The 20,787-nt window shown below is 43.8% G+C and overlaps 1 protein-coding gene across 3 annotated transcripts in view; it reads right to left on the bottom strand.

The window, feature by feature from the left end:
* Positions 1–8,616: 8,616 nt before the first annotated feature.
* IQCA1 (IQ motif containing with AAA domain 1) overlaps positions 8,617–20,787 on the bottom strand; it is a 122,390-nt gene continuing 110,219 nt past the window's right edge. For all 3 annotated transcript variants that reach the window (XM_068138066.1, XM_068138067.1, XM_068138068.1), the window contains 3 exons: positions 17,879–18,056; positions 14,042–14,280; positions 8,617–9,150 (listed from right to left, as the gene is read on the bottom strand). In XM_068138066.1, the coding sequence (XP_067994167.1) occupies positions 9,046–9,150; positions 14,042–14,280; positions 17,879–18,056 (522 nt within the window). In that variant the 3' untranslated portion in view covers positions 8,617–9,045. The remainder of the gene's footprint in view (positions 9,151–14,041; positions 14,281–17,878; positions 18,057–20,787) is intronic.

Raw genomic sequence — 20,787 nt, 5'->3', positions numbered from 1 at the left:
TTCAGTTCAATATAAAACTCCAACCTTTTCCAGTCCTCATAACTGCAATGATTTCCTTTTGCCTCCCTTTTCCCATCAATTACAGGAATAGCATAACCATAGCTCTTAGTTTACCTAAAAGTAACAGGTTTCCCTTCTTACCCCCTCCCTGCTGAAGAATTGTGCTTGTGTTAATTATCCCCTGTGAATTCAACCCTGGTGTGCATCCCCTTTTAAAGGTGAAGAGAACCCCTACCAATTATTTAACCCCTTAGTAATGTGCTTGTGAAATGTCACCCTGGGTGCCATCCTGGAAAAGCCATCTCAGATTGACTCTCCATCACATGGACTCCTTACAATACGAGGCTGGGTGATGGCATTTGTTAATCAGCAGCAAGGAGACCATGGTATTTTTAGCAATAACCCTTCAGATTGCTGGTTTGTGGGTTGCAAAGGTTGTGGGTTTTTTTGTTGTTGAAGTTTCCTCCCCTCCCCCCCTTTTTCCCCCCTCCCCTCTACCCTAAGACTTTAAAACCTTTCTGGCAAAGGAAGGCATAGGACTGTGGTGCCTCTGCTGCCCTGGGCTGCAAAATCCTCTCTGTAAGTGGTACAAGTGGGCACAATTTTCAGTAATTTGGGGATGTGGGGAGCTCAAGTTCCTCCTCATACTTTTTCCTTCTTTCTGATGTGATCTCATGCCAAAGTGGCTCATGGGGCAGCACAAGGTGGCAGTGTCTCTGTACACCCAAAAAAATTGTACTGGGTCATGTAGGCATTTTTATTGGCGAGGTGAGGCTGGGAAAGGATGGCATCCTCACAAGGTAAGTTTGCTCCCAGTTTATCCAGCGCTGCAGTCGATGCTCTCCTATGGCTGCTAAGGCAGGAGGGTGCAAGGTGAGTGACCTTCATACCCTGTGGCCAGTGGGTCATACCATGGCATCCCTGGGAGGTTGTGATCTCCAGGGAGAAGGAAAGACCATGTAATTGCAGAGGAGGAGGAGGAAAGCAATAGGGAACAGGGTCCATAATGCAGGACCATGGCTGTGATGTGCCATATATCAACACTACCACTCACAGTCTGACCATCTACAAAGGGACTTAAAGTGGTTATAGCATGAGGACCCAGTGCTAGGTCCCTGAGGAATAAAACTGCAGTCCTTTCCTCCAAGCTCATGAAAACTGAAACAGATTCACTCCATTTCCACTGGGGGCATCACTGCCATCCAATAGGCTTTTCTGGACTAAAGTGCTGTGGGAGGTAGAGGTACTGGATGGTACCATGAGTTTCAGTAAGTCTGTTGCTCAGTTTCATGCCATCCCATGCTGTTTTGCTCCCAAGCAAAATTAACTTTTGACACTGAAAGTGTAATGTAGTGATGGAAGGAAGGTATTTATGGATCAGAAGATGTGTTTCCCAAGTGCACCCTAACTAGAATGTAATGGAGATAATTACTTGCCCTCTGGGATGCAGAAGAACAAACTCAGCTTGTTGGCCATTTCCATTCTGGAGGATTGATTTATTCCTTAGCAGTGGACACATCTGAACTTCACTTGTCAGCCTTAATTAGTGGGGACTCGGCCCAAATCATTATGGCTATGACCTCTCCTTGGTGCAGCTGCACTTCAACAAGAGAGCCATCTGGTTTGCCTGCTTAGTTCTGCCTTCATTCCTGCCCCCTGCTTCCCATCACTTGAGGGGTACAGGCTGGAATCACTGCCTCTGTAATTACAGGTTGTTGCTGTGCTGGGATGAGGCAGCTGGTTCTGGGGGCACCTGGACCATCCATCACACCAGCAGCTCCCAGTGGGGTGAGTTGTCAGCGTATCATCCCCTCTGCCTCATCCCCTGCCTGCCTTGAGCTGCCACACCAAGAAGTTCCCCCACTGCACATAGAGGACGGCTCGGGTGGGTGATGTGGGGGTGCAGGGTTTGGGCTGCCCCTACCATCCCCCGGTGAGGGGCCTTCATCACTGTTGCTGCTTGGGGGTGTGGCATGTCATCATTGGGCCAGGAACATGCAGGATTGGGAAATCATCTTGGCGATGGAGCAGGGGTGGCTTTGTGAACGTAAATGAAATGCTGACTCAGGGCAGAGCCCTGCTTGAGGGGCTTAGGGATGAAGGTATCTCTGTATGTGGGCCAGAGAACATGATGTAAGGATGAGGCAGGATTTTGAGGCATGAGGTGGCACCATAGCTACACACGTGGCCTCACCAACTCCCCCCAGTAGGAGGAGTTGCTCCCCAATGGGTATTTTCAGGTTAACATGGTATTTTCCCCTCCCTGCCAAGAAAGAGGACTCCACCTGAGGGCTGTAACGCCAAAACCCCACCAATGTTGCATTTGGTGCTTTTGCAGGAGGCAGAAGTAAGCAACAATGGGCTTCTCTGCAAAGGAAACAGCTCATCCTCTGCAGTGTCCTCCCAGAGTAGCAGCCTTTCAGTGCAGAGCTTGGGAATTAGCCAGAGTCGTGTAGGCATCATGGGTCTTTGATTGTGCCATGGCAGTGGTTGAGCTTTAAAAAAGCATCATCAGCTGGGAGCATCTCAGGGCAGCAAGCCAGGGGTCGAGCTGGAGAAACCCCCTCTCCTTTGAAGAGGACAGCCCCATGGATGCCTTGCAAAGCTGAACAAGAGCCCTAAATGATTTGGTGATTTTATGCAGCTTGTTATCTTAGGTGTAGAGCTTTTTTTGAAAACGCAGCAAGAAATAATCCTCTTTTTCTGGTTGGAATAGAAATGACTTGATGCTATGAGGCAGAAAAATAAAAGGAAGCTCTACTTGGTGCTGTGATGATTTGCAAGGCTAGTGAGAGACTACATAAGGCGTTTTCAAATAGACTCCAATATTTTCAGTGCTTAAAGAGGGCCCAACTACGTGACACCTTTTTTGAAGCCCTGATTTACAATGGACCCAGGCTGAGTGCATTATAATTTGCTGCCCGAAGTTCCAAAGTAGCAGTACTTTCAATAATGAGGAGAGAAACCCTAATATGATGAGGCTTTCTCTTTTTTTTTTTTGGTATTGTGTTTAATGAAAAGCTAAAAATGTGCTAATTTGTAAGTCCTATTGTGGTAGTGGCATTGGAGGCTTTTGAAATGCATTACTGACTTAGGAAGTATTAAGAAAAAATGACATTTTGCTACTAGCAGAAAAGTCAATTATAATGTTTCCACACTTTAGAAAATTGCTGATGCAGGATGGGAGTTAATAGAACAGTCAGCTTCACTTTGCCTTGCTGCATCTGGGGGGCTTTGCCGAGGAATGTTGGGTTGTTTTTTAATTCCAGTGGCAACTTAAACAATAAGCCATGACAGGCGCAGTGTGGCTGGGATTCATCTCTGGCCAGGGCGTGCTGGAAGGAGATGTATTCCCTTGTCTTTTTCCCACCTGGATTTGTTGGAGCATTCACCAGCCTGGTGTGATGCAGTCTGCCCAGGTCCAGGGCATAAATAAAGATTTAGCAGCATTTTGCAGTTGGGCTGATCTCTCCCTAATGGTGGAGGAGCACGCGCCAAAGCACTGAGTCCAGTGCAATCTGTTCCCAGAGCCTCGCAAATAAGCCCGGTTAACTTACTAACATTTAAACCAAGACACTGGAGAAAAATAGCTGTTCTTACACCCTATGCTATCAATGGAGCTTTTTTCCCATCTCCTGGAGAAGAAAACAGCAGTAAACTTTTCCTAAGCTCCCAGGGAACAGAGGGGTGGGAGCTCTGGGAGATTTGCTGTGGTTGCCAGAGAGCTTCAGCGCTGGTTGTCAAGGTCCTGCTGCTGGGGAAATCTGTTTGTGGGAAGGCAGGATCAGCTCTCCCAAGAATCCCATCTTTAAATCAGCACATGCTAGCAAGGCAAAATAGTTCATGCAGAACTGGCAGAGATCAGAGACAAGGGCTGGCACAGCTTTGAACAGCAATTTGCCACAGTGGCATAACCCAAGTGCTTGACATAAGCCAGGGACCTAATAATACCCGAGGCACATTTTGAGTGCGTGACTTCATGCTTCTCCCGCCCCTCACTGCAAGGATGCTGCCCTCCTGCCTGGCTGTATGGGACCAGAACTGCCTTCAGTTGGATGCAGTTTTTCTCCAGTATTCACCAGCTTACCTCCTGGCAGTGAACTCTCCTACAGATGCAGCTGCCACAAGAATGCCAACAGGGATGGCCCCTTGGGTCTGCAGAGAGACCGGGGAGTTCTTCCCTCAGTGGGTGGTGGGTGCTGTAGAACAGTTGTGGGGAGGTGATGTCCAGTGACTTAAAGCCTGCATTTGCCTTTAGTTTCTTACTCATTCTGTTCCAAGTGCTATGGTAGTTGACTTGTTTTTCTGAGTCTTGCTGATAAGGCTTCAGTCAATTGGCAGACATTTCATGTGAGGCAGGGTACCCGCTACATGCCTGAAATCCTGATTATGGCTGCTTTGTTTGTTTGCTTTTTTTTTTCCCTTTCTCCCCCCTCCCCCCCCCCCCCCCCATCTCTCTCTCTCTTTTATTTTTCTTTTCTTTTTTTCTTTTTTTCCCCCTCGTGGTAAACTGGTAACTACTTATTTCTGGAGTATGTCTATCAGCTGCACCTTGAGTCTATGTTCTGGATGGTTTGAATGATGCATAGCTGATGGGGCTTAGAGATCATATGCTCTGACTGGTCTGGCTGATGCCCAGTTGATGGGGATTGGGGGTTATTGATATTTTGAGGAAGTGTGGATGATGATGGGAATTTGTACAAAAGCAAAATGAGCAAGAATGGCTTGCAGATGCTTCCCTTGCCTTGGATAGAAGCTGAGTGCTGGGGCTGTGCTCCTTGCCCCCTATGCAGTTGCCCTGCAAAGCTGGCACCGAAACTTGGGTTCCTGCTCCAAGTATGACCTTGTGGGCTATATTTAAAGCACATTAAAAATCCATGGGGCAGGATTATGCTAAAACTTTATGGCCCCTGTGAGAGTAGAGTCACGCTTTGCTCCCTCTTTCTTGGATGTTTCTCCCTACATGTTTCAAAGGGAGGTTCCCCATTTGTGTGATTAGAGTAGAAAGGCTGGGGATCGAACATGGACACTTAAATACATGTCACATGTAGTTCTCCTGGGTTTGGAGGAAGCAATTAAGCCAATTAATTTATTGGTAAATTATCTTATGATGAAGTACAAAATAACTGCAATGAAACGCTGACATTCACATTAATACCAAATTAGTTACTGTATTATGACTGTTCTTACAATGAATGCCCAGTAGTTTAATATAATGGGACATTTAAATAATTTAACTGATAATTCTCTAGATCACTTACATATATAAATGGGCATGACAGCTTCTTTTCTCAACTTTGCTGGGGCTGCTGGATTACCTCCCACCACCACCCTGGGAGGCAGAGCAGCCTGGCACCTCCCCTTGTCATTCCCCAAAACTCACTTCTTGCTGGAAACAAAGGAGAAGGCAGGGCATAGCAAAGGGGATTTCCCTCCATCCTCAGATTTTGGGATTGATGTGGCTGGAACACAGAGAGCACTTGCCCTGCAGCTGGTCTTAGCAAAGCCACAAATCTCTTTATTTCTCCATGGTAAAATGATCTCTGGGTAGAGCTACTCTGCTCAGGCCTGGTAGAGGAGCACCTCTAGCACTATTCCTTGTGAGAGCACTATTAGCCTCACAGCAGGATGGGCATTGGAGATCCAGCCAGGGAATTAATTGAACAGTTCAGCCATTGACACCAAAATTACTATGTGTTGGCTCTGCTTGATACAACAGCTTCATTTTCAAGTAGCTGCACTTTCTGTAATAATAATTATAAACAGCATTACAATTGCTTCTCATTCGTCCCTCCTCATCCCCCCACGAGGACTCTCTAAAGGAGAGTGAGGGCTTGGCAGCCACACAGGGCAGAGTCTGTTTGCTTTATGGCCCTTTTCAATATCCTATGCCCACAGGGCTCTTTGCAAGTACACCAGCGTTGGCTGGTAGGGAAAAAAAATCTCAGAACCAACCAACCAAAATAAACCAAAAAACTCCACCAAAAATACCAACTCAGAAATGCAATTTACAGTGAAAGCAGCTATCATTGCAAAACTACATCTAAAGGATTAACTGTCCCAGTGCTTTTTTCCCATAAACTGGTGAACACTGCAGGGAAAAAAACCCCAAACCTACCAAGCACACCTGAGATGGTGAGAAGTTCCTGTATCCTTTCTGCATGGGGTCAGGGTCATGCTGCAGAGATGGATGTTGTCAGTCAGTGTGTTACTTTGTTATTGAGACTGTGTTGGACCTGCTGAAATATTAGTTAGTGGGCTTGCTTACATTCAACCTAAATGTGATCTTTTCATCACATCACATCACATTTTGCTGCCAAACCTGTTGTGGAGAGCAGTATTCCACTGTTGGCAAGATTGAGGACAGAATTATCCAAATTTTCTTGCAGATGAGAGCAGAGATCAGGTTTTTAACACACAAACTGACACCTCTTTCTAGACTCTGGCTCTCCTCACTGAGGACGAAGTTGAGGAGTACCTTTTTTTAATAGGGGCTGTGCTGCCAGATTTGTGAAGCCAGTGGCCTGCCACAAGCAGGCATCTGTAAAGAAAGAATCATAGAGTTTTAGAATTGTTAGGGTTGGAAGGGACCTCAAGGATTATCTAGTTCCAACCTCTTTGCCATGAGCAGGGACACCTCACACTAAAGGAAAGGAAGTTTGTAGCTGCTCTGTTGCAGAATTTTAAGTCCAGGGACTGGTGAGCAAACAAGATAGCATTTGATAATGTTTCAGTCAATAGGCAACCATGGGCTGCTGCTTGGTGTGTTGTGTTTCTGAGAAGGTTTGATTCCTTGTGTTTCCTATTTGTGATGTTTGGATATCAGGCTTAATGCATTCTGAGTAGGAGACACTGCATCACAGTAGAACACCAGGAAACCTCTGCCTCCAAGTGTTTTAGGTCCTTCTGTGCAGACAATGTTTCTGCTACAGAGCTTCATGAACATAGAAATAGCCACTGTGATCCCACAGGCTACGTCTATACTTAGCTTTGTGTATGGAGACTGAAGGTGATGGGGCTGATTTTCACCACTGAGCTATTCAGAGCTTTCAGGATTGGATTTAGAAGAAGCTGAAGCAGGTCTAGGTGGATTGAGTTTAAAATAGCATGAAACAACCTTTTAGACAACTCAAAAGACCTATTCCAGGTTGCCTTTAGAGCTGCTGTTCTGCCACGTATGGTTGGGGTTTTTAAGTACCAGACATGTTTGTGCAGTCTAGGTAATGGGGTATTGTTCTTTTATCGCAAAATAGAGTCTCAAGACATCCCCCAAAATGCACACTGCTTGTCTGCTTTGCTTCTTGAGCTTCAGCATGGCCAAGTGCCTGGTCCTGCAGCTGGGCTGCAACAATCCTGTGCAAAGTTACAAGGTTGGGGAAGAATGGCTAGAGGGCTGTGTGGTGGAAAAGGACCTGGGGTTATTGATTGACAGGAGGAGGAATATGATCCAGCAGTGTGCCCAAGTGGCCAAGAGGGCCAACAGCATCCTGGCCTGTTTTAGACACAGCGTGGCCAGCAGGAGCAGGGAGGTGATTGTCCCTCTGTCCCTCTACTTAGCATTGAAGAGGCTGCACCTCAAGTACTGTGTTCAGTTTTGGGCACTGCAGTACAGGAAGGACATCAAGGCACTGGAGCAGGTACAGAGAAGGGCGACTAGGCTGGCAAGGGGCCTGGAGAACAAGTCCTGTGAGGAGCGGCTGAGAGAACTGGGCCTGTTTAGCCTACGAAAAAGGAGGCTGAGGGGAGACCTTATTGCTCTCTACAACTACCTCAAAGGAGGCTGCAGAAAGGTAAGCACTGGTCTCTTCTCACAAGTAACTAAAGAACAAGAGGGAATGTCCTCAGACTACACCAGGGGAGGTTTAGACTGGACATTGGGACAAAAGAGAAGAGGAGAAGCTCAGGGGAGACCTTATTGCTGTCTACAACTACCTGAAGGGTGGTTGTAGCCAGGAGGGGTTGGTCTCTTCTCCCAGGCAACCAGCACCAGAACAAGGGGACATAGTCTCAAGCTGTGCCAGGTGAAGTTTAGGCTGGAGGTGAGGAGAAAGTTCTTCACAGAGAGAGTTGTTAGCCATTGGAATGTGCTGCCCAGGGAGGTGGTGGAGTCACCATCCCTGGAGGTGTTCAAGAGGGGATTGGACGTGGCGCTTGGTGCCATGGTCTAGTAGTCATGAGGTCTTGGGTGACAGGATGGACTTGATGATCTTTGAGGTCTTTTCCAACCTTACTGATTCTATGAAAATTTTCATGGAAAGGGTTGTCAGGCACTGGAATGGGCTGCCCCAGGAGGTGGTTGAGTCACCATCCCTGGACATGTTATAAAGCCATATGTATATAGTGCTTGGGGACATGGTGTAATGACAGACTTGGTGGAGTGGCAAAATGGCTGGACTTGGTGATCTCAGAGGTCCTTTCCGGCCTGGATGATTCTGTGATTCTTATTAATGTTCTCTGCTAACATCTACATATATGGAACTTATCCATGGTAAAGCACTGAAAGGTGAAACAGTTCTGGTCCTCGTGCAGCTATGTAAATATTCAGCTCGTGGTAGATTGCATTAAGTGTCTTATAACCCATCCCAATTAAAAAGCAGTCTTTATAGCTGTAATAGTTTTATTGAGAACTGGAACACATTAGACCTACAGATATATAAAGCAGTTAGTTTTATAAAGCATATAGGATATTAAAGTAATGAAAGACATTAATGTGACATCAATTTTTAAGGAGAGTTACTTGCAGAAATAAATGAGTACAGCCTAAAAGTTGATGGCATGTTACAGTCCTGAGTAATGAACCCTTCTGCCCCCTAAAATCTTTTAGAATAAATAATGTTTGAGCAAGTCAGTGGTCATTAACTCTTTATCCTCTGAGACTTACATGTCATCTCATTTTATTTTTTGTTTTAAACTTAGTAAAATTAATTCAGAAAGGTATTCCAGGAAAGAGAATTCCTGTAACTTGGGGTGTACTGTTCTGATATGTCTGCTTTCCTTCCTCTTCTCAGTGAAGCAGAGCTGACTGGCATTTCCAGATCCAAAATTCTATTTTTTTCCTTTTTTAGCACTTGTTTTTCCTTCTCCTGGTTTCTTACCACCTGCCAGTGCTCTGATTCGTGCTTTACCCAGCGGTGTCTTGTCATACCAAGCCTGGAGAATCAAAAAGCATCTCTATGTTTTATTAAAACTTTTTGGCTTGGGGGAAAAAAAAAACCCCAACCAAACAAACAAAAAAAACCAACCCAAAACAAAACAAACCCCAAACCCAAGCCAGACTCCTAGCCCCCCAAAGCCAAACCCCAAACCACACAAAAAACAACCCTTAAATTCTCTACTAGTACAATGGATCATTCCTTGAAAAAAAAAAAAACCCAACCAACAACAACCACCAAAACTCTTAAAACCCTGGCTGGCTTGTGGAGAAGCAGAAACAAAATCCTCAGATCCCTTGAGAACATTATTCTAACATGAAGCGCGGCAATGGTTTGCTTGAACTGTGTCTCATTAACAGGAATATTTAGCTGGGCCACTTGTGTTGCTATAGCTATGGAAATGTTAGAACTTCTATGATCAACCCTGTTTCTGAGGTACATAGCTCTTGTCAAAACTCCCTCTGGTCTGAAACTTGGCAATAGACAAAGCATGTACTTCTCATGGCTCTGCAAATCAATCCAGACAGTTTTTATTTCAATGAGGGTGCTTAAGAAGCAAAACAAACCCCGCACATTAAAAAACCTGTTTATAGCTTTCAGATGCCTGTTCACAGTCCTGTGACTTGTAAATGATTTTGGTATAGCTGCTCTGCAGACTTGCCAAGCTCCTGGACTGTAATGTCAACAAGGCAGTTCTACGCCATGTGAAAATAATGCAAAGTGAAGGAAAAGACAATGCTTGAAAGTTAGTAGTCTGTAGGAATTAGCCTTTCCCCATAAGTACATACAGCAACCTTGATCAACAAAGTGCTGTCTACACCAGAGATTAAAATGCCACTAGGTGTTGACATGGTTGACAAAATGCCTTCCTTCTTGATCATATTCATCCATGCGCTGCCCCGGGACTGAATGTCTTTCCTCTGACCACAGACCACTATTTAATGCCACAACTGTGTCCCCTCTGCCCTTCTCTTGTGCTCCTGTCACCTTCAAGCTTCCTACCAATGTGGCATCCTATAACCCTGCCTTTTCAATATGATCCATCCAAAATGCTGCCTCCAGCTTGAACCTGGTAAGACTACCCCTAGGAATTTGTCCAGTCCAGCTTCACAGCATTTTAAAGACAGGCAGCAGCAAGAGACATAGTTGGTGGAAAAACGTATTAATGGAATGATAGAATGCTTTGGGTTGGAAGGGACTGCCCTAGGCTACCTAGTCCAACCTTCATGCCGAAAGCAGGGACATCAACTGGATCAAGTTGCTCAGAGCCCTGTCCAACCTCATCTTGAATGTTTTCAGATATAGGGCTTCTAAAACCTTGGAGGGCAACCTGTGCCAGTGTTTCTCCATTCTCAGTGTAAAGACTTTCTTCCTCATCTAGTCTAAATCTCCCTTCTTTTTAGTTTAAAAACCTCACCACCTCTTGTCCTGTCACAATTGGTCCTGCTAAAAAGAACATCCCCGTCTTTATTCTAGGCTCCCTTTAAGTATTGGGAGGCTGCAATAAGGTCTCTCTGGAGCCTTCTCTTCTCCAGGCTGAACCCCAACTCTCTTAGCTTGTCTTCATAGCAGAGGTGTTCTATCCCTCTGACCATTTTTGGGGCCTACTCTGGACCTGCTCCAACAGGTCCATGCCTTTCTTGTACTGTGTTGGAAGCCTATAGGGGAGAAAAACCTGTGATGTTCCTTTCCTGGTCTCAGATGGTCCTTGGTGTTAAGCTTAAAGGCTCCCTCTGCAATACAAAAAAAGGCTGATGACAAGCACCCTATTTAGACCTCTTATCTTGCAGATTAAATGCTGTCAGCAGGTAAGGAAAGTCTGACAGCTGTCAAACATCCAGCTGGCTACTGAGCAGCCCTACCACTGATCTCTGCTCTAATTGCTTGGATTAGCTAAGCACCCCCTCCATCATAAATCCTCACGCCACTAAGGAAAACATCATGCAGCCTCTACACATCTGGATGGTGGTGTGAGAGGTGTTTGGGAGGGACACCTAAGCAATTGAATTTCGTTGTCCTAGAGGTAATCTTAGGTCAAGATTCTCCTGTGTCAGGGAGAACAGAAATAACTGGGACATGATGGGGCAGGGAGAGGTCTGCAGATGGCTGTTTCTGCTCCTTCATGCGTGGGATAAGAAGGACAAGGTGGTGGTTGTGACTGTTGACTCTGCAGCAATAGCTAGCAGCCAAGCAATGTCTCTGGCCTTCCTTATGTGTAGATCATGAGGCTATAGAAATTCTATTTCCCCCCCAGGTTTGTCCTGAGTGTAATACTCTCCAGACCTTTAGTGGGAGATGGAAAGAATAATAAACCCCTGCCAACAGCTTGCTGGGAGCTTGGTAGGGTGCTGCTCTGTGGGTGCAGACTGGGGAGGTCATGTCACTGCCCACTTGTTGATAAAAGGATGCTGCTGGCTGTGGCAGGAGGAGCGGGGTAATTCAGGTTCTCATTCCATATATTTCAATGCACAACATTACCCTGCTTGTTGGCATGCAGCGACCGATGTGTTTGACTCTCTAGCTGGTGAAACTGCTGTGTGGGATGAATGAAGCCAGCTTCTCAGGTGTGGTTACCATAAAAAAATAGGTTTACCACTGATGCACTAGCCTCTGAACAGTGGATGTAAGTGACTAATCAGAGTTAAAATGATTGCTTGTTGGGGGAATGACCCCCACAGTCTTTGGTATGGGTTTCCTGACATAAGTATTTTGTACCAGTCACTGCCCAGCAGCACCAGCGTGCTCACCAGACTGCCTTGTGCTCCTCTAGGACTGCTGTCATTTCTGTGTAAGGATTTGTCTTGCACACTGGTGCAATAATTTATAATTTCAAAAATGTGGCTGTGTAATTGGGGCAGAAATTTGAGTAAATTGAATGAAGAAATCACATTATCACAAATTTTGCATTATTTATAATTCCTTTTGGAACACTGGTGGAATATAAATGTCAAACAGGGAGATTCATGTTTCCAGTGAATAGAAATCAAAGATTCATCACAGCGTTAATCTCCACTTTGAATACTGCATTTTAACTGCCCCACTTCAAAAGGACAAAGCAACAGAGAAGGTCCAGTGATGGCAACAATTAGAGGCTGGGGAAGAGAGGCTTCTGTGGAAGATGAGATGGAGATACTGGAGTTAATTAATGCATGAGGCCATTTAGACAATCCTCTTCCCCTGTGCCATATTACAGGTGCTGGGGCAAGGTTCCATGACATTTAAGGGAAACAAATTTAAAACAGATAAAAAGAAATACTTTCTTAAGGGCTGTAATTAATGCAAGGAAATTATTGCCATGGGAAGCTGAAGACAGTATCATTTTGGCCGGGGTGAAAATTAAGTGCTGCCTGCATACCTTGTGCTGTACAAAACAGGTACATTTATAGGAAATGGAATAATATTTTCAAGTTCAACTTGCACTAAGTACTAGCTCTTATGTTTCAGGGTACAAATGGATTACTACTTGGACCTGGGAACGATCAGGGATTTATTTCCCTTTGCTGCTATGCTGAACCATTAGCCTTTCCCTGAGGAAAGATATTGGTTTAGATAGGAAGCATGAGGAAAAAAAGAGTAATTTGCCAAATATCACAAATGCTGCCTATGTTGAATGAGCCAAATGGCTGTAAATGGAAATTGGAATATATTCAGCAGGGGTGGGAGAAATATGCACTATCATTAGGTTAGCAGTAGAAGAAGACTTGGACAAAGTTGTTAGAAACCACATCCTGTTTACTGTGAGAGGCACGGTGGGAATTCAAAACCAGAGGGGACTCAAAGAGCAGAACAAAAAGGAAACCCTTCAGCCAGGAGAACTGTATGTTATTTAAGCGGGTCTGGGTAAAAGTTGGGAGGGTTAAGGAATTGAGAAAGCTTTTTTGGGGTCTCTTGGCTACAGTTACAGAAGTGCTATCCCACTCGGAGCCCCTGGTATGGGCTGCCTGCCATTTCTTGGTAAGCAGTAAGGTTTTGCTGTTCAGTGGGCAAGGCTTTTACGAGTGTTTAGTAGGTATGAAGTAACTTGGTCAAGCATTGTGCTGTCTTTCGGAGTGTCAGTGCTGCTGAACTGTAGTATTGCACCCAAGTAGCTAGTCCAGTTCAGCTGTTGTCCCTAAGCTACACTGAAGTCACTACAGTAAATAAATTTAGATCTGTACTTAAACCTCATGAACTGTTCCCATCAACAAGAAAATCAAAACCAATACAGTCAAAGCAGAGTGAACCACTACATAAAGCTAATCTTATTCCACAGAAAGAAAGAAAGAATAATTATTATTGAGCTGCATGTCGAAAAAGTAGCTGTTTGCAGGCCGATCCATGGTTTTGACTTCAGGATTTTATAGCCCTGGAGTTGGGGAGAATGATGAAGTTTGAGGCAGAAAGTGATTTGATTGTGTTTTTTAAAACCCTGAAATGAAAACTGTTACAAAAATTCTTGTTTGAAATAATTAAAAATAAGGACTTAGATCTAGAACCCTCCTGCAGGGCCACATTTTTTTGTCACTTCTGAAAGAAAAAGGACCAATGCACTGTCCTACCAATGATACCTGCAGAACCTACCCATGCATGAGAAGGCTTCTATGCTCAGTGTGAGCTGGGTGTGGGCAGTAGGTTCAGCAAAGCAGTTTGCCAGGTGTGTTGCCCATACAGAGTTACTGCCTGTAATAATGACTGTGCCTGGCACATCCAGCTGCCCAGCAGTCTGGGTTGCCAACTATCCCAAAATGCAGGATATGGGTATTTGGTGCCTCTGAGCCTTGCATCATAATTCAGGTAGTGATGTGCCAACCCATCAGAACAATTAGCAGGTCTCTAGATCAGATGTGCCTGGATAAGGACATGGCAGAGGACAACAAAAGGCAGCCAGTTAACATATCTCTTAATCTTACCTTAAATGTTTCTTCCTCCTCTTTGTACACTGGGTCCTGTGTGGCCAGAGAAGTCACAAACTCTTCAGTCCTCAGTGGCTTCCTGGTCATCTGCAGGAGGCGTAGCTCACTCAGGACAGCTTGCACCACCTGAACAATGTGTCCTTGGGTGAAACCATCAGACACTTTTGCTAGGGAGCTTATGTCCAGCAAGTTGGTGATTGTTCCACCGTTCTGCAGGATGATGTGTTTCCATAACACTGTTCATCAGGACCCAAAAAAAGAGCATGCCAAAGGTGTGCATTAAGGCAAGCAGGATTTTTGCATTTTGAAATGGAAACAGGAAAATAAGGGAGATCAAGCAGAGAGCCAAGACTCGAATTTTTTCTTGTTTGCTGTTTCTTTCATCTACAGATTTGTAGCACAGAGGCCTTCAGGCACATCTATTCTTAAATTACTGATCATTTGTTGGCTACCAGTCAGTACTTTTCACAAAGTCATTAAAGGCTCATAACAGGGGGTGGATATGTGTATAAAAATGGAAAAAACTACTTAAATAGGCCTGTGTGTACAGACAGGCATAGAACCTGTCCAGAATATTCCCATTTGGGTGTGTAAAGTTAAGTACATATATTATCAGACTTTTTATTTCTGTGACCCTGGTCACAAGTTACTCCTGCTCAACGGAGGGCTGCTATGGGGATTCAGTGTCTGGTTTGGAAGCCAAAGCCTTCCAGCTATGCAGGCACATGCTGCCAAGGCCAGGTGTAAATTTCTGAGACTGGCATTTTCCATGTTATTTAAATGGTGAACCAGTTTGTGTCTTTTAGCTGTGAAACTCTGTCATGACTGTTTTCTTGACGTTTGAAGTGCCTGAGATTTTGCTTCCAAAAATAAATTGATAGGAGGAATAGCCTCTTTTGGTTTATCCTATGTGAAGTACTGGTATGAATTGATAGGAGTAATAGCCTCTTTTGATTTATTCTATGTGAAGTAATGGTTTGAATTGATAGGGGTAATAGCCTCTTTTGGTTTATGCTATGTGAAACAATGGTTTGTCTCAGAGGAACTTAGTAAAATTTTCATCCCATCTCCCCATGTTTTCCTTTAGAGCCTTACATGAAAACATGGGAAAAAAGGATAAGAAGCATTATGCATAGAGATTTAAAAAAGGTTCTTTAATGAGCCAGACACTTTGTGATTTGAGTATCATGTGTCTGAATGCTCATAGCCAGTATGAAAATGTTGGGTGGAAAGTTACTGGCACTGGGTTTTGGGACAGTCATGCAATGGAGAAAACCTGCCTTATTCTTCCTCCGCCTGCAATGTCAATACTATGGGCTTGCGCCCACAACTATTGACAGCTTTGTACTACATTTTTCACTCAGGCAAATTGTGATCTTCCACTTGAACTATATCTACGCTCAATAATTATTGGCTGAATTGCTAATTTGCAAGAGGAATGGCTGCACACAACAGTGAGCACTACTTCTGCGCAGCCATATATTGTGTGCCGCAGCTTCTGCTGCAGGTGGGATCCTGTGCGATACAAGGTACTCACTTGCTGGGTGATTAATAGCAAGAAACCAGCACAGGATCGTGAATCTTCCAGTTTAATGATTTCCATTGTATGTTTGCTGCTTCCATTGTGCTTAGATTGGAACATTCTGGTTTGTAACAAAAGGCAGGGTTGTAGCTGAGGGTAGCTGTGTGCTGTGGCTATGATTATTTGTTATGTCACGGGTTCTGTCAAAACAAGCTGCTTTAGTTCTCAAATTGGGTGTGAAGTACTGACAATTTTCAGGGCTGCTTGGTGAGTGCTCTCTGTACCCTAAGTATCATATTTCCACTGAACTTCAGGGAAGGTTGAAGCTAAGGAACAAGCAAGGCACTGTCTTAAATTGGACAATGTCAAAGAAGTAAAGTTGTAAGTTTAATTTGCTTGAAAATGTCAAGAGTTAAATTTTCATTGGGGCATTCTAAAAGCTGCAACTGAAATCCCTTTAACTGGCCCTTTTTTTTTTTTTTTTTTTGTTCTGACTTCACATCAGTGGTGAGAATCACAGAATGTGACAATTGAATCCCCAGAAGTGAACACAGCTAAATTCAGCTGCTATCACCTCCTTTCTCTGGGTCTTATTCATGCCCCTTATCTGTTAGCAATTTATCAGAGCTGTAACATAACATGAAACACATGTTAGCTTGCTTCGAGACCATTTCCCATCCACACTATGAAAATTATTGAATGTGGGAGAGATTTACAATGTGCTAGGCAGTCAAAACCTGTCTTGAGCTTGCCCAAATGTGCATCATCTCAGTGCCTTGGCTGCCCCTGTGAAAGGCAGTATGAAACTGGACTTCCCAATACAGTTGCGTGATTTTTGTAATAAGGTGACTATGAGAAGCAATGTTGCAGTCAAGGTACAATTACATAGCAAGGTCCCTGAACTGAATGTGGTTCCCTTTACTACTGTGTTCTTTTGGGACATGGCCTATCACAGACCAGTGGCATGAAGACAGTCTGTTTTCTTTGATGTGGTGATGAGAAGGGATATTCGTGCTAGGAGCTGCTGGTAGAAGTGCACCATTGGAGTCCTAACTCAAAGTATTTGGTGCCATTCTGAATAACCCAAAATCTTTTCCCCCTATTATCTTTAGACTGGACCTACATAGCCCTTCTGGATGTGGTGACACATGAACAGACTTCTTAGTATCCAGAAAAGTGTATTAAACCACATGAACTCTAGAACAAGAGGAAATGGCCTCAAGTTGCACCAGACAAGGTTTAGGTTGGATATTATCAAAACTCTCTCCACTGAAAGGGTTGTCGAGCCATGGAAGCTGTCCAGAGCAGTGGTGGAGTCTCCATCCCTGGAAGTATTTAAAAGATATGTAGACATGGTGCTGAGGAGCATGGGCTAGTGGTGGGCTTGGAAGTGCTGGCTTAATGTCTGGACTTGATCTTAATGGTCTTTTCTTGTCCACACCTTTTTATGATTCTATGTTTGTGATTAAACCATAGGAAAAAAAAATATAATTTGGGGGAATAAAAGCCCTTCTACCAGCCACTTACTTAAAAAGAATGTGGGCAGGCTACCACTTGTAGTAATTGATTGACATTATTAAACTCAATTTAGAGCATTTCTGCCTAGTCAGTGCTGAGCTATTAGAGACTTCAGGGTGATTCAAATCTAGGAATGCAAGATTGTTTTTCAGTTTCTTCTTCTAGTCATGCAAATTGGTCTAATAAAAGACAGTCACTTCCTTACAGGCTCTGAGTCTCAGCATATGTGGTACTCAGTGAATTTGTCAGACTCTGGGGAGGGCCTATCTCTCACTGTAAACACTTGATAGACTAGACATGCTGAATTTTGGATGCCTCTACAAATTCTCTCATGATCTGTAAGTTAAAAAAAAATGGAATTTACAGTGATAAAACTCAGATGGGTTTTGTTTATGGAGAGGCCCTGAAGTATATTGTTTAAGGTACAGAAACTGGATAGGAATAACAGACATTTAGAATCCCTCTGTAAAAAGAAAAAAAAAAAAAAAGAAAATGTGCAGTGAAATAGGATCTTATCCTTCATATAGGGGGACAAAACAGCTTGGGCTGAATTCAGTGCACGCTAAACTCATGATAAAATGTCAGTCGGTGCTGAACGGTATTTTAAACTCTTCTCCCAACTTCCACTTTTACTATTTGATCGTTGAGGCACCCTGTATCATTAATACCTACATTTTCAGGAATTGAGATGTATCTAGAGTGTGAGTTGAGTTTCAAACCAGTTCCAAGGATACCTAGACAATACGCATGGATTTTAAACAGTGGCAGTTATCTGTGTAAGTTTAAATACTTGCCAAATCTGGAGCTGTAGTCAGGCCTAGGAATCAGGATGATTTTTTTGTAAGTGTCGCAGAAAGGTTTAAGATTAGCGTCGAAGGGACGGTCGGTGGTTCCCACTAGCAGTACTCTGTCCTGTGCTTTCAAGACCTTCAGGAATTTGGGGAGGATCTTTGCCAGTCGTCCTGGGTTTGCCTTCAGCATATAAATGTAAATACAAAGAGGAAATGGATGATGTGAAGATGTTAGGAAGTTCTTCACCATGAGGATGGTGAGACACTGGAACAGGTTGCCCAGGGAGGTGGTAGCTCCATTCCTGAAATTTTTTAAGGCCAGGCTGGTGTGGCTGTAAGCAACCTGATCTAGTGTGAGGTGTCCTTGCCCATGGCAGGGGGGTTGGAACTAGATGATCCTTGGGATGCCTTCCAACCCTAACAGTTCTGTGGTTCTATGAAAGCGTTGTTACCAGTGCTGACACTTTAATGAGATGAAGCTGCAGTTGTCCTGTGTACAACTGCATTTTGTACTTTTTTGAGTAGTCTAGTTGCATTTAGTATAAACAAACTTATATACTCAAGTAGAAAGCCTTTGCCTTCTGAAAGTCTTGATTTCTGCTTATGTATTTATGGGTTTGTGCTAGTGCCTTTCACTATTGGATCATGTCCTCTTACTGAAAAGCAGGGAAAAAAGACTCATTTAAAGAAGGAAATGCTGATTCACAGTTCACAGAGAAATACTGCTGGGATCTGTACACCTGATGAACCTTAACAGGTAGAAAAACTGCCAGGGTATGTAACTTCCTCTGTAATCCTCCTAGCTCTTGGAGATTATGGTCTGCCAACTCCTACTCATAGTTTCAATGTGGAAAATATACTCCTTAATTTTTGCTGTCATTTCTAGCTTTTTGAGGCTCTAACCTGAGAACACAATCTTTTCTGAACTCAAGATTCTGTTCTTTGCTATAATTGACTATTCAACTTCACAACAAATATTTAACTCCTACTTACAGAACAGATGAGCATTGACCAGAGCCTGTGGCTTGATAGTTACGCTTGGTGATGCTCAAGTGAATACTGGTTTGAGAAGATTAATCAAATATCAGTGATATTACTCCAATATTAATAAAGCTAGAAGTGAAAACCTGGGTTAAGATAGTGTGTTAGTGAAGTCTAATGACTCAGAAGCCTCTGTTCAGAAAGAATTGATACTTAACATTCAAGTCATAGAATCATAGACTGGTTTCAGCTGGAAGGGACACTTAAAGGAAGGATATCTGTGGCAACCTGTGACTGTTTCACCACCCTCAGCATAAAGGTTCTCCCTTATCTAATCTAAATCTCCCCTCTTTCACATTAAAACCATTATCACTACTCCTGTAACAACAGGCCCTGCTAAAAAGATTGTCCTCATCTTTCTTATAGGTCCTGGAATGCTACAAGGTCTCCCTTCAGCCTTCAACACTCACTTGAGAATTTTACTCTCTAGATTCTAGATCACCTTGTGATTTACCAAACACACCCAACCAACCAACCAAAAAAATTAAACTATACAGTAGGCAGCTCCCTGAGAAACTTGAGCTCCAATTTCAGATCAGCCTGCCTTAACATCAGTAAGGAAGAAACTGTCCTTCAATCCTCAGCTGAAAGGCAATAATGAACCACTGTGAACTTATGTTGCATGTACAATCTTTGTGATCCAGTTCTTCTATTGTCTGCACTAGACAGAAAAGACACAAACCTCTGCTCTTTGGAGTGATAGCTAAGGAGAAGGGGAAACTGGGAAATCAATAAAGAATTCCAACAGTCTTGGCGCAGTGTCCCACAGTTGTTTTCCATCTAAACTTGTGTTAATTTACAAGCCCTGTGAGGAGAGGCTGAGGGAGCTGGGGTTGCTTAACCTGGAGAAGAGGAGGCTCAGGGGAGACTTTATTGCTCTCTACAACTCCTTGAAGGGAGGTTGCAGCCAGGTGGGCAACCAGCACCAGAACCAGAGGACACAGTCTCAAGCTGTGCCAGGGGAGGTTTAGGCTGGATGTTAGGAAGAAGTTCTTCACGGAAAGAGAGACTGGCCATTGGAATGTGCTGCCCAGGGAGGTGGTGGAGTCACCATCACAGGAGGTGTTTAGGAAGAGACTGGATGGGGTGCTTGGTGCCATGTTTTAGTTTATTAGACAGTGTTGGATGATAGGTTGGACTCAAAGATCTCAAAGGTATTTTCCGGTCTGGTCTGGTCTGGTCTGGTCTATTCTATTCTATTCTATTCTCAGTATGTCTGTTTTCTAATTCTTTTTATTCTCGTGATCATACTACACATCTTCCTAAGTTTGTTTATTGCTTACTCATGATACTGAGTTGAGCATGTCTCAGCAGGGAGGGTTAGGTACCACTCTGGAGCACATGAACGTCACTTGTTAGAACAATGCATCCAGCCCATGCTTTTGCTCTTGGATGAGCTATTTCTGTGGCAATCGTTCAGTTAGTTATCTGCCATTTTTAATTCTCCTTGTTGTGCCTATGCACCCAACAGTCCTAGGAGAGTGAGATACCTGCTCCCAAAAATGTGTTGTAAGCACAGTAGGTCATCTTGGGAGCAAAAGAGAAGTGTTGGCATTGCTCTTGATCTGGAAGAAAGGATGTTGGGTGTCCATACCTAAACAGTGTTTGCTGTCTAAGGGCATGACTTCAAATCACATATTCTTATCCAGACTTTGTAATTCTCTTGTTGGGAAGCTTTGGATTAACTTTGTTCTCTGATGATTAAACAAGATGCTGCTACCAATCAGCCTTGGAAGTTTTGGCCACCTTTGCCACCTTTGCTCTGTCAAGGAGGTCTGGGCACAGCAACGACTGAAATGTGGATTTACTTTGTTTTTAACACGTTTTATGCTGGCTAAATGACTCTGATTTTTATGTTGCTACTGGTAGAC

The sequence above is a fragment of the Melanerpes formicivorus genome, unplaced genomic scaffold (assembly GCF_026170545.1).
Source record: "Melanerpes formicivorus ecotype bairdi unplaced genomic scaffold, bMelFor1.0.p_v2 SCAF_5, whole genome shotgun sequence".
In the NCBI taxonomy this organism is placed as follows: domain Eukaryota; kingdom Metazoa; phylum Chordata; class Aves; order Piciformes; family Picidae; genus Melanerpes; species Melanerpes formicivorus.
This window is presented reverse-complemented; position numbering and strand designations above follow the sequence as displayed.